This window comes from Aythya ferina (genome assembly GCF_964211825.1).
Source record: "Aythya ferina genome assembly, chromosome: 13".
NCBI classification, from domain to species: Eukaryota; Metazoa; Chordata; class Aves; order Anseriformes; family Anatidae; genus Aythya; species Aythya ferina.
Window position 1 is genome coordinate 7537115 of NC_140311.1, and position 14895 is coordinate 7552009.

General features: G+C 47.3%; 2 protein-coding genes across 5 annotated transcripts in view; one reads left to right on the forward strand and one right to left on the reverse strand.

The window, feature by feature from the left end:
- MMGT1 (membrane magnesium transporter 1) lies at nt 1-4515 on the forward strand. Its single transcript, XM_084534698.1, has 4 exons — nt 1-215; nt 344-396; nt 1195-1298; nt 2260-4515. The coding sequence occupies exons 1-4, from the start codon at nt 134-136 to the stop codon at nt 2420-2422; spliced, it is 402 nt and encodes a 133-aa protein (XP_084390824.1). The 5' UTR covers nt 1-133; the 3' UTR covers nt 2423-4515.
- A 4186-nt stretch (nt 4516-8701) lies between these two features.
- LOC311443800 (integrator complex subunit 6-like) overlaps nt 8702-14895 on the reverse strand; it is a 41879-nt gene continuing 35685 nt past the window's right edge. For 2 of the 4 annotated variants that reach the window (XM_084534292.1, XM_084534300.1), the window contains 2 exons: nt 14663-14756; nt 8702-14256 (listed from right to left, as the gene is read on the reverse strand). In XM_084534292.1, the coding sequence (XP_084390418.1) occupies nt 14157-14256; nt 14663-14756 (194 nt within the window). In that variant the 3' untranslated portion in view covers nt 8702-14156. The remainder of the gene's footprint in view (nt 14257-14662; nt 14757-14895) is intronic. The other 2 variants (XR_014697502.1, XR_014697503.1) reach the window with 2 other exon arrangements.

Genomic DNA, 14895 nt, shown 5'->3' on the forward strand with positions numbered 1-14895 from the left:
CGCCACCAGGAAGCGGCGCTGGGCGCAGGCGCCGCCACCTCCCGGTGCCGGCCCCGTCCCCGGTGCCGCTGCCGGCCCCCTGACGCCATCAGGCGGCGCCTCGGCGGCGGGCAGGGCGGGCAGGGCGGCCGGGATGGCGGCGGCCTCGCTGTGGAAGGGGCTGGTGGGGCTCGGGCTCTTCGCCCTGGCTCACGCCGCCTTCTCGGCGGCGCAGCGTGAGTGAGGGCGGCGGGGAGGGCACCGGGAGGTGTTGTGGGGTGGGGATTTGGGGGGGAAGCGGGGCCCGGTGCCCGGCATCGTGGGCGCTTGGGGCCGTCGGCAGCCGTGCGCTTGTCTCCCGCAGATCGCTCCTACATGAGGCTGACAGAGAAGGAGGACGAGACGCTGCCCATCGACGTGAGTGGGGCCGCGGTGGGGGTGTGGGGACGGGAGGGGATGAGGCGGCTCGGCCCCAGCTGCCCCCGGCCCACAGAGCCCGGCTGCCCCCGTCAGAGCCAGCACAGGGCAGGGCCAGGCCTCCAGCCCCTTCCCCAGCACCACCCGGGGACATCTCGCCCCAAGCCCCGAGCACGGCTCCTTCCTCACCCCCTGCAGCATAAACATCCTCCTCCCTCTGGCTTCTGCTGCCTGACATTTGTTTATCCGGCGTGGCTGTGCGCCCGTCTGAGCCCAGCACAACCTGCTTCTGCAAGGGTTTCTTGCTTGCTTTTTTTGTTTTTTTTTGTGGTGCTTTAATTCCACTTCAATTATTATCCATCGTGTTTTTGCTTAATCTGAAAGTTAAGGAGGTGAAACACCCACCATAACCAGGACGTTTGGACAGAGCAGCAGCTGTCACCTCTGCGCAGCACAGGCTGGCCGCTGACCCATTTCTCAGAACGAGTATTAGATCCTAAAGTGCACAAGAGCAGGGTGTGCTGTCCCCCCGATCGCGGTGAGGAGCTGTGTGGATCGATGCAGTGCCCGTAGTACAGCCTGTCTGCCCGGTGCCGGGAGCTCTTGGCTCTGCCACCATCTCACGGTGCCATCTTTCCATGCCTCACTTTCCCTGCTGTTGAACTGCCCACCTCTGTAAAGCACTTTCTGTCACTGGATAAAAACTGAAAGAGATGCTGTTTGACAGATGAGATTGTTTTTTTTAAAAGCAATTATATATATTAATCCGTATGTTGCATTGTTTTCCCTCTCCTACAGATAGTTCTTCAGACTCTGCTAGCCTTTGCAGTTACCTGCTATGGGATAGTACATATCGCAGGAGAATTTAAAGATATGGATGCCACTTCAGAACTAAAAAATAAGTATGTTTTATTTCTTCTCTTCATAAACACATGTATCCGTTACGCTCTATGCAAACAGCACGTCTGCACAATAGCAGGTCTCTCTTTAGCTCAGCTCTTCTACGCGTATTGTAGACGTAACACAGGAACAGCCACATCTGGGAAAGCCAACAATGTGTGGGACATAAGACAGAGTTAGATAACCGGAAGAAATTAAATAAACTTTTTGCTTTTCCCCATCCAAAATCCTGCTGAGCAAATTTAGTAGAGGAATTAAATGTTTGCCTAGGAAGTAAGAGCTTAGCAGTCACAAACTGCTGTCACGAGATGGTCTCAGATCTCAGGGCAGCACGCCTGGTTCACCCTCTGTTGCACATTGCTTCTTCACAAGAGCCTGAACTATTGGAATCTCACAGTCTCAGTGAAGGCAAAATGTCAGACGCCTGAAAGATTTTAAGAAAATAAAGAATTTTGAATTGAGATTTTGGAAAGGATAAGAAGTGGGGTTGGTAATCTTTCTGGCCATTCCCAAAAGCCTAGGAAAATATGGAAACTGAACAAGTTGGCATCGCTATATTTAGTGCTTACCTAAAACCCTTAGCTTCAGGCGTGGAAAGGGCTGGGAAGCTGACAGTGTCAAGTTATTAACACAAGTGATGTCTGAAATAAGGCCGTCACGTTTGGTGTGTATGTAGTTAGTAATTCTCAGAGCTGCCCTTAAGCTCAGGGAAGGAAAGGAAAGTTTGTCTGCAGCATGGGGCAGCTTCTGCATATTGAGCAGTCAGTATTTGTCAGGCATCTTGGCTTTGTATCTCTTCTGTGACTTGGTTTAGGAGACTTACAAAGTGAGCATCTCTCCCTAAGCTTTGGATTCAAAACTTGTATTTCTGCGTACGTAAAAGCTGGTATACCCTAGACTGACTCTTTCCAAGCCCCTATTCTGAAGTAGTATTAACGTTGACTTTTTACCTTTATTTTGAAGGACATTTGACACATTAAGGAACCATCCATCATTTTATGTATTTAATCATCGCGGTAGAGTATTGTTCCAGTCCCCAGACACAGTGAATTCTTCTTCAAACCAAGATGCTTTGTCATCCAGCTCGTCACTGAAATTTCGAAAACTTGAACCTCTGCGCCGCTAAGACTTTTACAGAGTATAATAATAATACAGGACACTGGGATGTAATATTCAAGTCGGGGATGTAAACACTTTTTTTAATTTCTGGAGCAGTATTTATATTGATCTTCCAGACTTTATAAAGTATATATATATAAACTAAGGACCTTCTTTGTACACTGTTAATGGAAATGAATTGTGAATTGGCAATGCAGTGTAAATTATTCTACAATTATGCTGTGAAACACATCTTCAAATTTTCATATATTAAAAAAAAGAGTTGCAGGTGACCTAACTTCAGATAAACAAAAAACAAGCTAGTTTTTACTGTGGTTACTGTTCTTTGATAAGAGGGAATGTTTGAGTGCTATTTATTTTCTCAGTTTGCTTGCACTACAGTTTATGGAACTCCTTCAGAAATACTGTGGGCACTGCATCACTTAACAGCAGAAAAAGGGCAGCGTCTCCTGTTCCTAAAATGCCTTGGAGACCTGCATGGTGTAGGCACAGGAAGTCAAAAGGTTGCTTTTATTTTTTTTTTTTAACAATACTGGAAAATAGTTGTGTGAAGGTTGTTGTTTTTTTTCTTATTTTTTCATTATCACATTTAATTTCTTTGTTGCTCTCCTCTGTTTAAGCTGTCCTATGTTGCCCCAAGTTGCCTGGGATGTAGCTGTACAGTTGGTGGCTGTGTGGGGAGGGCAGCTCACTTCGGATCACATAGATCATCTTCTATGCTCAGCTTGTTTACCCACGCTATTTATGTTCTGTTTGGTTGTTCATATAGGAATGTTCCTCAGATGGCTGAATGGTGTGTTAGTACCTCAAAATGGCACTGGATACTAGTTCCCAAGTCATCTTCTACGAGATGTTTTTAAGTATCAATAAGAAATGTCCCTTCTGTAAATGTTACAGGGGTAGGGTCCAGCAGCTGTATCTGTTTACTGTCATTAGTACAGTACAGGTAAACAACAAGTCATGGTACTAGCCCCTTTTCTGTCAACAGAGCCTTTAAAATTGATTTCGTTTTCCAGCTGAGCCCTGCGTTGATTTAAGTTGACTGTCTTTGATTGTCTTAGGACGGATGATACGCTCCTTAGCTCTACTGGCTTCTCAATTCTGACCTCCACTTAGGGGCTGAATGAATGCTAAATTTTTTCTTGCTCTGGCATTTCAGTCCAGAAATGGAACGCTCTTCTCCCACCTACCTGCTATAGCAGAAGAGATGGTAATGATGGGGCCAACTAGAATTTTGCGTAGTCTGAGGATGTCCCACTGCCTCCGAGCAAATTCAGCCTTTTGTCCTAGCATCTGTTTTTTTAAACTGCTAAGAACCGTTCCAGGCAAAAAGCTTAGCAAAAATACTGTGTTAAATGAAGCCTCTTTTTTCTAGCTCTGCCCATCCTATGGAGTGGGTGCCCCAATGCTAGAGCAATATCCATAGCTGCTGCTCTTCAATCACTCTTAAGCAACTGGGTTTGGTTAGAAAGGGTTACTCTGCCAGCTGAAACCTGAAGTGTTCTGGTTCCCTCCTCCTAGCTGGTGTCACAAATCAGCTCGTGACAACTGCTGTCACCAAAGGCCTCTGAAATCGTGTCAGGTCAGCCCTCTATTACAAAAAACTTTCCTTGGGGAATTGGGCTGCTGTGGTAGCAGTCGCTGCACGGAGAAAATGGCTGAACATCAGCCAGCTGTCCTTGCAAGGCCCGGAGGAAACTGCAGAGAAAAGTAGTGGAGAGAGGGAGAGGCAAGGCAGGAGGTCAGTAACCACCATACCAGACTGATCCTACAACCGTGGTTGGCAGGGAGCCATTTGGAGAGGGTCTCTTAGAGCAGGACTGCTCACCCGTAATGTCTAAGAAGCCCCATTTGTGCTCCGGTAAGGCTGTGTGGACCTGCTCACGGTGGGTGGTGCTGCTGTGTGACAGTTCTAAGTCATTCTTGGTGAAAAACATTGCTTTTTCAGACTGTCGTGCTAGGAGCACCCTGTTGGCTGCATCAGGTCTCTCTTGTGTCAGGTAGCCTTACTCTTCAGCAGCAATGGTTATATCACAGAGCTGTACAAATTATTTTTTCTTATTGATCTTGCAATGTCCAATAAAAACTGATATCCTAAAAGTGTTTGAGAGTGGTCTGTTTATTTCTGACCTGGAGCCTGCTGCAGCAGGTCCCTGATGAGTGCATATTGAACAGTGCCTGCCTAATATTGACAAGCGGGCTTGCCTTCCTTGTGGCAGCTCTGCATGAAAATGTGCGCCTGGCCTGGCATTCAGTACTAGAGATAAGATCAGTACAGGGAATGAAAATAACGTGCTACAAGTGGCTGAACAAGACGCTCAGGCTGAAAATGTTACTGGCCTGGGGTTCTCTGCCTTTGCATTTCTTAGTCAACATACCTAGTGGTGCTGACATGGCTTCTGCCTTCCATTTAACCATAGCGAAGGCTTTTCTACCGTGCGCTAATAATCCCTGGCCTACCCACAAGGACAGGCTGGAGCAAGGCCGGGTATTGCAACAGTTACTGGGGAAACTGGCAGCAACCCCGTAGGGCTGGAGATAGTTACCATCGCGGCCTTGGGCGAGCTCATTTTTCACTGGCTGTTCTGCTTTTCTTTGGGGGGATGTTGGAAAGTTATCAAAGAAGGAGCTTGCTTAACTACGGCATCCATCATGATTGCACCACGAAGAAAGCAGCAGTCACCCTTCAACCACTTGCTGTGCTGCCACAGTTGTCTGCATCCAGCACTGAAGACGTGCATGTAAAAACCAGTCACCAGCATCTTAAAGAAGGAGCACCTTAACCAGCCCCCAGAGGTGCACTGAGCTTACCTTGCAAAGCACGAGCAGCGCAGCTCCTTACAGATAAGCTGCCCTTCTAAAGCAAACCAAAAGTTGTGCCAACAGCTTCTTGGGTCAGCCCGACTAGGAAGAGTTTCCAAGCCTGCCCAGCACACTTTTGCTGCCATCATACCTTCAGCTGATTTGGCTGCAGGATGTTTCTACTATGTTAAATAGGAAAAAAACATGCTGATAATTTGCATTTGTTGCTGACGTAGCAGGCTTGATCTGCCTTAGTTTTGCTGGTTTCTCCAATCCTCCTCTCCAGCCAGCATCACTTTCAGTGGGGAATTTGTTTCTTTAGAGGGGGCAGGAGAAGTTCAGCCCCCAACCAGGCTCAGTGCCCAGCGCCTCTGCTTTGGGGCAGAGGTCGGTGAGGGCTGAGCTGCAGCCCCTCCTTTGCCAATAACTTCAATTACACACGTTAGTTTCCAAGCCTGGCAGTCACCGAGGCACTTACCATCTGTGCAGCTCCAGAGATGGAGCGCACTGGAGCTGCCTGCAGTACAGGGAAGCAAAATACAGCCGTGAGCTCAGTCAGTGCTGCTCTGAAGGCCCAGGTGTGCCTTCTCCCCACTGCTGCAGAGCTGGCTTGAAGCCTTCTGGTGAAAGCTGGAGGCCAACCACCCCTTCCCAGAAGCTCACAAGCACAGGCACAGCTCTGCCCCTGGAGAACACAGGAAATGGCAAGCACTTTCTGCTCTGAAATGATTTTTGGCCTCCTGCTCTCACTTCCCATGCTTCGGGAAGCCCCTCTGGCCCCAGGGGGACAAGGAGCCTGCAGCGCTTCCCTGCTGTCCCCAGCCCATGCCTGCGTGGAGGGGAAGGGCCCTGAGAACCTATTTCGAACGTTTAAACAATCAGAAAGCTTTGGTACCAGCTTTCCTCAGCCAGAGCTGGTAGTGAAGGTGAAAGTCCCCTTGGCTGGCTTGGCCTTGAGGTTCACCTTGAAGCTGTAATCACCTGGGGTAGAACCACAGCGTGAATAAATGCGGTGCTCGAGCAGGTAAAAGCCTTTTAATCAGTCCCACATTGGTCTCAGTGACACGATGTCATTTCGAAACACTTTGGACTGCAACAAAAAGCTATATCCTTAAAATGGCAGCTAATTAATTTTCCCGTCCTGCTCACTTAATCCTTTTTCCAGCCAAGGAAAGGCAAGTGGGCGTTCACGAAGCAGCGAGGCGGCCAGGAGCCTGGCAGGGCGAGCAGGAACGTCTGTCAGGACACAGCCCCAGGGCGCCTTGGCAGGGGCCCAGGCTTTGCGGTGTCACAGCTTATCAGGCCGTTTTCAAGGGAAGGAGGGGAAGAAAGGGTGAAATCTGGATGAACACAGCAGGGGTTTGTCCCAGGCCAGCGGGCCAGGGGAACCCCCAGGCCCCCCACGGGGACCCAGCTCACTTTTCCCTCACGTTTCGGGGCCGGACGGAGCGCCTGGTGCTGGCAGTGCCCTCCCTGCCCTTGCTGCTGCTGCTGCACCAGTTTCCCGGGGATTAGCCGGAGGCACAGCACGCTGCGGGAGGACTTCGCTCCAGATTTAAAAGAAAAAATTCCCCCTCCCCCCTCCAAGGTTTTTCAGCCGCGTGTGTTAGAGAAGCTGAGGGCCAGCCGCCCACGAGGCCAGCCTGGACATCCTGCAAGGCCCAGGCCAGCATCCTCTGTGCCCCGGGGGGTCCCTGCTGCAGTGCAGGAACTAACGAGTGCCTGGCCAGCCGAAAGTGCTGAGGTGGTGATTTATTCCCTTGTCCTGCGCACGCAAGTGCAGAAAACAGACGCTTGCCTCAAAGAGCGGTTTTGGAGGAGACAGGTCAGCAGACATGCCAAAAATCAGCTCGCAAAACCCCCTCGAGGCTTCCTCGCTTCCCCACAGCAGCCGTGTGGGCTCAGCCGCACTGAGGGCAGCCCTGCAGGAAGGCAGCAGCTCCCTGCACAGCGCAGAGGGCAGGGAGGGGAGAGAAAGGGCCACACAACCTCCCCTCCGATGCAAACAGAGCTCATTTCTTCCAGCATACCTGATCAGGAACAGCCTGCAAGGCTTTCTCCTCTCTGCCCTTGCTTCTCACACGCAAGAGGTAACTGGGGAGCTTCGAAGGGCTAAAAATGAGCCTCAACACCACGACGTGCCCAGCAGCCCTGGGACACTCAGCAGGGATCAGCTACCACACAAGTTAAGACAGGAGCACTGAAAAAAACGAGGTGAGTCATTGCAGATGTGGCTACAGAGGCGCAGAGAGGAGGCCGGGTGCCCTGCACCACACACACCCCGCTCGCCATGCACTGACCCCAGCCCCAAGCTGAGATCGTGCCAGCGGCCTCCCCCAAGATGCAGCCTGGGCTCAGGTTTCTGCCTCCTGAGGAGCTCCCGTTCCGCACATTTGTATCCAAGGATGAACAGGGCAAAGCTTTAAGGGGCATTTTCAAACCCCTACCGGTTTCCTACCGTGACAAGAGCAGTCCCGTGAAGTCAGAGCCTCCTCGGGGCCCTGTTGCATGCACTTCTGGAAGAAGCCATCCCCCAACCTACCCAGCAGCAGTTTCCTTTCACAGCCTGGCCGGGACTTACCAGCTTTACCTCAGGGGAACACTGCCCGTCCCCAGGGAGGAGGCAGCCTGGTTTCCCTCGCCTCATCTCACCCGCTCCGGGGGCAGGCCCCCACCTCCTCTGCCACTAATGACTACTTTGGATAGCGGCTTCCACACCCGGCCCACTTGTTGGCAGAGGGAAGAGCCCTGAATCTGGGCATGCCAGAGGAATTTAAAACACACTTCTGCGACGGCTGAGAAAGACAAGGTGCAGAGCAGCTCAGGTCAGAAACCAGAACTCGAGTTTGAAGAGGCGGCAGTAACATCCCCAGCACCTATGGGCTTTGGTGACGTCTCCACAGCCTCCTCCCGGCCTCTTTTTGAGCTCCCACTGTTCTCCAGCTCCTGAAGCACACGGCCAGCCCACAGCAAGACTGTGGGGAGGAGCCCACCGACAACACGAGCCCAGCAGCCAGCAGGCTGCTTTGTGGTGGGATTTCCAACACCAGGGAAAGAATTCAGCGTACAAGACCAAATTAGGGCATGGATTTTATAACCATCTTTGCTAGTGAGACACTGTGTGACTTTGGGTAAGTCCCTCCATCCATCTTTAAAGACACTCTCAGAGGAGTGCCACAACACTAATTAGCAACCCTACAAGTGCTCAAGATAGTTTGTCCAAAATACCCAACCGCAGATGAATTGGAACAATCCCATTTCCAAATTCTGCAAGCAACTGGGATCCAGGCTGCTCTCAGACCAGCCACTTAAACAACATAATCAAAGCTAAACGTGCCAGCTGTGCATGAAGGATTTTAATACGCTGCATGGACCAGAAATTAGCCTGAAGAACTAATGTTATTTTTCCATGTCTGGGATGCCACAGTCAAGCAGCTGCATTATAACCATCTGCAATCAGCAAAAAATTTATCGCTTGCTAGTCTTGGGGAGGAACGCTCATTTTATTTCCATCCAACTTACAAAAGCACCCTGGAATCCTGAGGCACCCGTTACCAAGAGATCAGGCAGCTACTACGGCAATGAAAACCGCTAGGTCTTCCTGGTTCTGCAGTCAAAACCCAGTTATACCGACCGACAAGTTCCTAAGCTTCCCAAGTTGTGCACACAGTAATGGCTCATGCCACCACCACCTCAGGAAACAGTCCGTGCGTTTCCATAAACCCAGCCAAAACCTAGCTCTGGTTGCCTGTCACATACCCAAAGCTCCCCGCGCTCAGCGGGATGGCTCCGAGCTGTCCCTCCCTGCAGAAGACCTGAGCGCAGCCTCGCTTCCTTCTCCGCACAGCTGCGAGATGAAGCAAGAGGGGAAGCTTTCCAACTCCGCCCTTTCCAAAGGACTGCACATCTCTTTGATATGTTCTACGTATTAAATATTTACAAATAAAATATAACATTAAAATATGCACGTACTTTGACAGAGTGACAAGAAACAGGCGGACCACACGGAACAAGCTGTGCCCTTTTAACGACCAAACTGCTTTACAAAACCCTCCTCCCTTCCACTGTCCTGTGAGGCAGTGAGTATTTTACAAGCGGGGCACGCTCCTAGCAGCTGCTCAGCACTGGTGAGTGGGGCACCAGTACACAGAACACTGCCAGAGGTGCTCAGTATTTTTGGGGATGTCTCGCAAGTCTGCTTGCATCAGAGGAATGATGGGGATCGAAATGACAGCAAGCATGTATAAACACCAGGGACCCGGCTACTTCCACTGCTGTTGGAGCAGATCCAGGAAATCAAAAATATCCATGAAACTCCCATTGCAAATGTAGACATGAAATTTCCCCAAGCTCTCAGAAAACAGATAAATCTGCAGCGAAAATCTGATTGGGGGTTTCCATTCCACTGCGCTTCCCAGACCAAGCTACTCAACTTCACCATGAATTGTGTATCAGCTTCAATTCAGGTGCAAAAGCTTAGAAAAGGCACCTTCTTTAGTAGCTTTCCAGCTCATGTTGAAGGCTCATATTGTTTCCTTTACGTGGTATCATGCAGTCCCCGTTCCAGGCAAACCCACATGGCTGTCAACCCAGGGCAGGCATATGCAGCTCTTCTTTTACCACATCTGAAAACATTCTCCACCGAGCTGACCACAAGGCTGTACGAACAGTGCAACTTCTTCCGTGGCATGTTCTTTTTCTGAACTCTGAATAACCGGCTGCTGACGGTACCAGATTTGCACTCCCGGCCTGAGAACTGCCTCATAGGCTTCTTAAGCAAAAGCTCTGAAGTGCAAAACCAGATCAAATGGAAGCAGCTTTCACAGCACGCAAGGCACACTGCCTGTCCCACTGACTCCACCAGAACCCCCTACCCACGGCTCTCTACTTGGTGGGTAACAACAGAGCTCTTGCAAAGCTGCGGTGCTGGTTAGCCACTACTAAGAAACAGTCGCAAGCATTGTCAACACAGAATGAGAGAAGAAAAACATCACCACTAAAGCCAAGCCAGCAGTCTCCTTTCAAGGATGCAACCGTATGCCAAGTTGCAGCTGAATTGGAAACATGGGGAAAATCAGATTCATCCAGTCTCTTTGGTTTAGTCTTCCCTACCTGAAACGCCAGTCTAAAACAGTTAAAAACACTGATCACAAGGTTCAGATTTAATAGTCCAAGTTAACAATTCCTGCAGACCACAAGTTTTTCCTAAATCCCAAAGCATTATCCTTCTCCAATTTCTTCCTTTTCCAGTTAGGGCAGACTTCAGCTCGTTTTTGCAGTCGTGAAAGCAGCAGCTCCTTTTAAATCCAGCGACTACCATCCTTCCTTCAGTTCTCTGCCAACCATCGCTTCTGCCAGATCATTTCTGAGGTGTCTTTGGCCTTGTTTTCAGCTTACTGAGGTTGCAATATCTTCAAGAGGAGTGCTGCATTTGCTAAAGGTGTGGTATTGCCATGCTGGCTGGTATGAAGCAGTATAGTTCAGCTTTACAGTTTGCTTCCGTTACCCAATCCATTTCTAGTCTTATTTTTCTATCTAAAGTTTCCTAATAGGTATCAAAGAACAGACAAAACCAAATGCAGTACCCTACCTCACTGCAATTACAGCCAGTTTAGAGGCAAGACCTTGAGAAAATTACCAGGGGGGAAAAAAAAAAATCTTTTCCACCCCTTCCAGGAGCAGACACAGGAAGAGAAAAGAAGATAGGAAATTGCTCGGCCACTGCAAACACAAACAGCAGAGTTACAGCCCCCCTGGCATTTATTTTGGAAAATGACAATCATTTTCTGATGCTGGCTAGGCAAAAATACACTCCTGCACATCATAAATGTACAGCATGTGAATTAGGAACAGCAGCACCTAACAGAGATCTTCCAACCGACTGGACCCTAGGAGCTACAAGGCTATGGGCTCACTTTAGGAAAGAGGAAAACTCCTTCAGTTTACAAGAGAAAACTAAAGATAATAAGCACTGAGGATGCCCAGTTAGAGTCAAAAGAGACAGAAAAAGCAGAATACATACTGCTATCTGGACAGTTTAACTGTGCTGCATTATTTTAACTTTGCATAAGGGCTCAAAAAAATTTCAGTTTGAGCAAAACACATACAGCATCCCATATTCCATCTACACGTACATATGTATTTGCCAGTCTGTGCCATTCCCTGACCCTGTGCAGAAACACTCCTGGTGCTCAGACTGCTCTGTCTTACAAACACGCTCTCAGTAATGCAGCTCTTGCTTCATGGGTCATGGTCTCCACCCACAAGAGGAAAGGCCTGACAGCAGGATAACACCTAGTGAACTGTGCCATTCAAAACTTGTGGCTCTATCTTTTCCAATGCATTTGCTACCCACACCAAGCACGGCCACTTGTCTTACAAAGAACTGTCTCTGTTAATATTCTCCTTAACACAGGCACGAAGCATCCATTGGCTTTCTAATCAAGCAACGTTCCTTCTATGCTCCATTTGGGATGCAGGACTACATGCACTCAGATTTATTCCACTCATTTTTCTTCATCTTTTCATTGGCAGTCTGCAAAGATGTCTTGCTTTCTTCCCACGAAGATTCACATCCAGTTCAGTGTAAGGCATCTTTTCCCTCCGCTGTTCTAATCCAAATTCAATTTATCCAGATAAAACAATAGTGAGGTAAGAGAGAACTGAGTTGAACAGATTGTTTTGCAGTTCCTGTTCATTTTCTGATGTATAAGCTTCCAAACAAGTGAATAAAAGTCCCCATCTTCCTGTAGCTAATTTAGCAGACAGCTGTACTACGTCAGATGAGTAGGTTTAGATACTAACAAGGTCACAGCCCCTGCTCAGGCACATCATGATCAAGTGAGTGCCTCTGGAATCAGGAAAGAAACTTAAGTAAGAATCAACTGGAAGAAAGCTGTCTCCTCTTACCACCACCTATTTAAAAAATAGTGTATTACAGGCAATTCTATGCACATAACCTGGCATTTCAAAACCACGTACACACAGTATACCTGACCTACTGTAAATAAATTCCCTCTTACAAGTCCACCATTAGGCAAGAGAGGTGTATTGTGGTGACATACAGCTGCCGTGTAATGATCCTGACGGTATGAATCGTCCTTTGTATCACTGTATTCCAAGGGATTACTGTGTTTTTAAGTATGTTCAGCTGTACAGATGAGTACATTACTGCTAAGAGAAGAGTTCAGAAATGTTTATAACAACTTCTTTCCGTGTGTCACTTTTTCACTTAACATCATAACAGAGATATGCTGCTTTTGGATTTTATTTCCTTCTTGAATCTCACTGGTTTAATTCCAATGGTCAAACTACCTCTTCCAGAAAGACAAGGCCACTGCTTCACAGGAGAAGGAAAAGACATCTCACAGGCTGGCTAGTACTAAAAATACTAATAGGAACAGAAGTTCAGGCCATCAACTTAAATCTGTTTCCCTGCCTCTTCTGCTGGCTGGTCAAGTGGAATCCTTAGGATATTCGCAGTACTTTGTAAAGAGCTTGTTAACACGAGCACAACTTCAACCTGTCTTTTAAAACAAAGCTGTTAAAGGAACAGGAGGATGTTTTTAAATGAGAACAACTGAAAATAAAATTATCTGAAGAGCCACTTACTACTGGCATATTACTGTTTAAAAAGAAAAAAATTAATTACGTGCAGGTGCTTCAGTCTTCGTTGCATGTTCTGTGATACACAACATTACCTTTGAACAAAAGAGTAAGAGGAACGGAGGAGAGGATATTAACTCGGGTAACCAAGGATTTGGTAAGCTGGAACTTGGTGCCTTTAATACTTTCGCCTTGGAGCAAAAATGTACACCCTGCACAGGCTGAGCTGACTGATGAGGCAGGTGCTCCAGGGTGCATGCTACTAGGAGGTAAGTACAAACACATTCTGCAGCTATTACCATAAGTGGAGTTTGAGGGTGTGCAGACTGGTTTCACAAAAAATATTAGCGGTCTGTTGGTACCAGACAATTCGAGGACTTCAACGCTGCCCGCTACAGACTCCTCAGATTAGCACTTATTAAAAATTAATAAAATGGTTTATTTTATATATACATATGTTCCAAAAAATTTATACAGTTAAAATATCAAATTAGTGATCTGGTAACAATACTGTTCAAAATAATCTCTTTTGTATGAACATTAAAATACACGTTTTTAAAAGCGTTTCCTTTTAGTGCTTCCAAAGCACAGCGTGTGCCAAGGCCACCTGAAGAATCTCCGTCCTCCTCACAGGATGAAAGAGAACTGAAGTCGGGGACCTGGGAAGCCTCAGGTGCACTTTCATAATGTCTGTAGACAAAACAGAAGAGAGTCTGAGGTAGATTGTTTAGTGACCATCAGGTGGTAACAGTCACAGGGCTGTCTTTAGCTTTCATTAACACAATAGCAGTTTCTTTACTCTCAATCTACACTGAATCTCAAGTTTAAAGGCATGGCTAGCAGTTCTCGGGAACAAGACCCTTGTCTCTGTGGTGGCAACATGCAATATTACCAGTGCAGGTGTTTCTGGGAGGTTTTATTTGGGGGGGAACACACGGGATCTCTCCACGATGCAGACAGTGTGTGCATTTGACAGTGCCCCATTTTAGTGCAATCTGCTGCCTATAGCACGTAAAATGTCTAATGACAGTGTTCAAATGAGTAAATTCTCATCACCTGCAGGAGGGGCAGCAATGGTTATTTTCTTCAGCCTGTTGAGCAAATAGCACCCTCCACAGGAAAAAAGCCACACCTTTCATAGCAAATCCTTAAGGTTATAGCCCAGCTTCTGCCGATAGAGGTTCGTAAAGTTAAAGCTCCACTGCTTCTTCTCAGACTCTGACAGTAAAATCACTTGACTGCCAAGATGGTGAGGGCAACAGCTACATCCTCTTCCACTCTTCTGTGGCACAGCAAACTCATTCCTGGTCCGTATTCCTCTGGCTGGTACACTATTATCTACTGTTGACATGATTAACTCTGTTGGGTAGGCTGTTGAACTCTAGTTCCTCTAGTATTCTCTCTAAGTGTTGTATTAAGACACGTTTTTTAAACCTAGGGAAGAGAAGGGAAGTAATTTCATTTTTTCTTCCAAAAATAACAGTTAAATAACTCAGTATTATTTTGCCATGACAAACAGTATTACCAGAGGCTCTCTGTTTCCAGCATGGAAGAGCTTCCTTCATTTCTGACATCAGAATGGCAAATTTAATTTGATAGAGCCATCTTTCCCCAACCCAGGCAAATTCTGGCTCTTTCTTCCATAACCACCCATCTTTCTAATTCACATTTCAACTCTAGGTAACAACCATTTACTCCAGAAAATACAATGGCAGTTTGACCACTAGAACTGTAATAATTTAAGTATGTCAAAACAACGTATTTGTTTTGGAAAAGATTAAGATTTACTATCATGAACAAAGTTAGCATTTAACTCTGAATCGTTTATTTCTATACAAACCTTGCTGCTTCCTTTATAGCAAATTCAATGAAATACTTCTGAATTTCCATAGGTCCTTGTACCTCCTCAAGAAGAGAGAAGATTTTTTCATAATCTTGAAGAAAAAATCCAAACAGATATTAGAAACAGATCTTGCAAATGCATTTTCAATAAATCTTAACAAAGGAAAAATAACAAAACCTAGGGTTTCCCATTTCTGTATACAGTAATGCACGTAAGACAAGAAAAAAGCC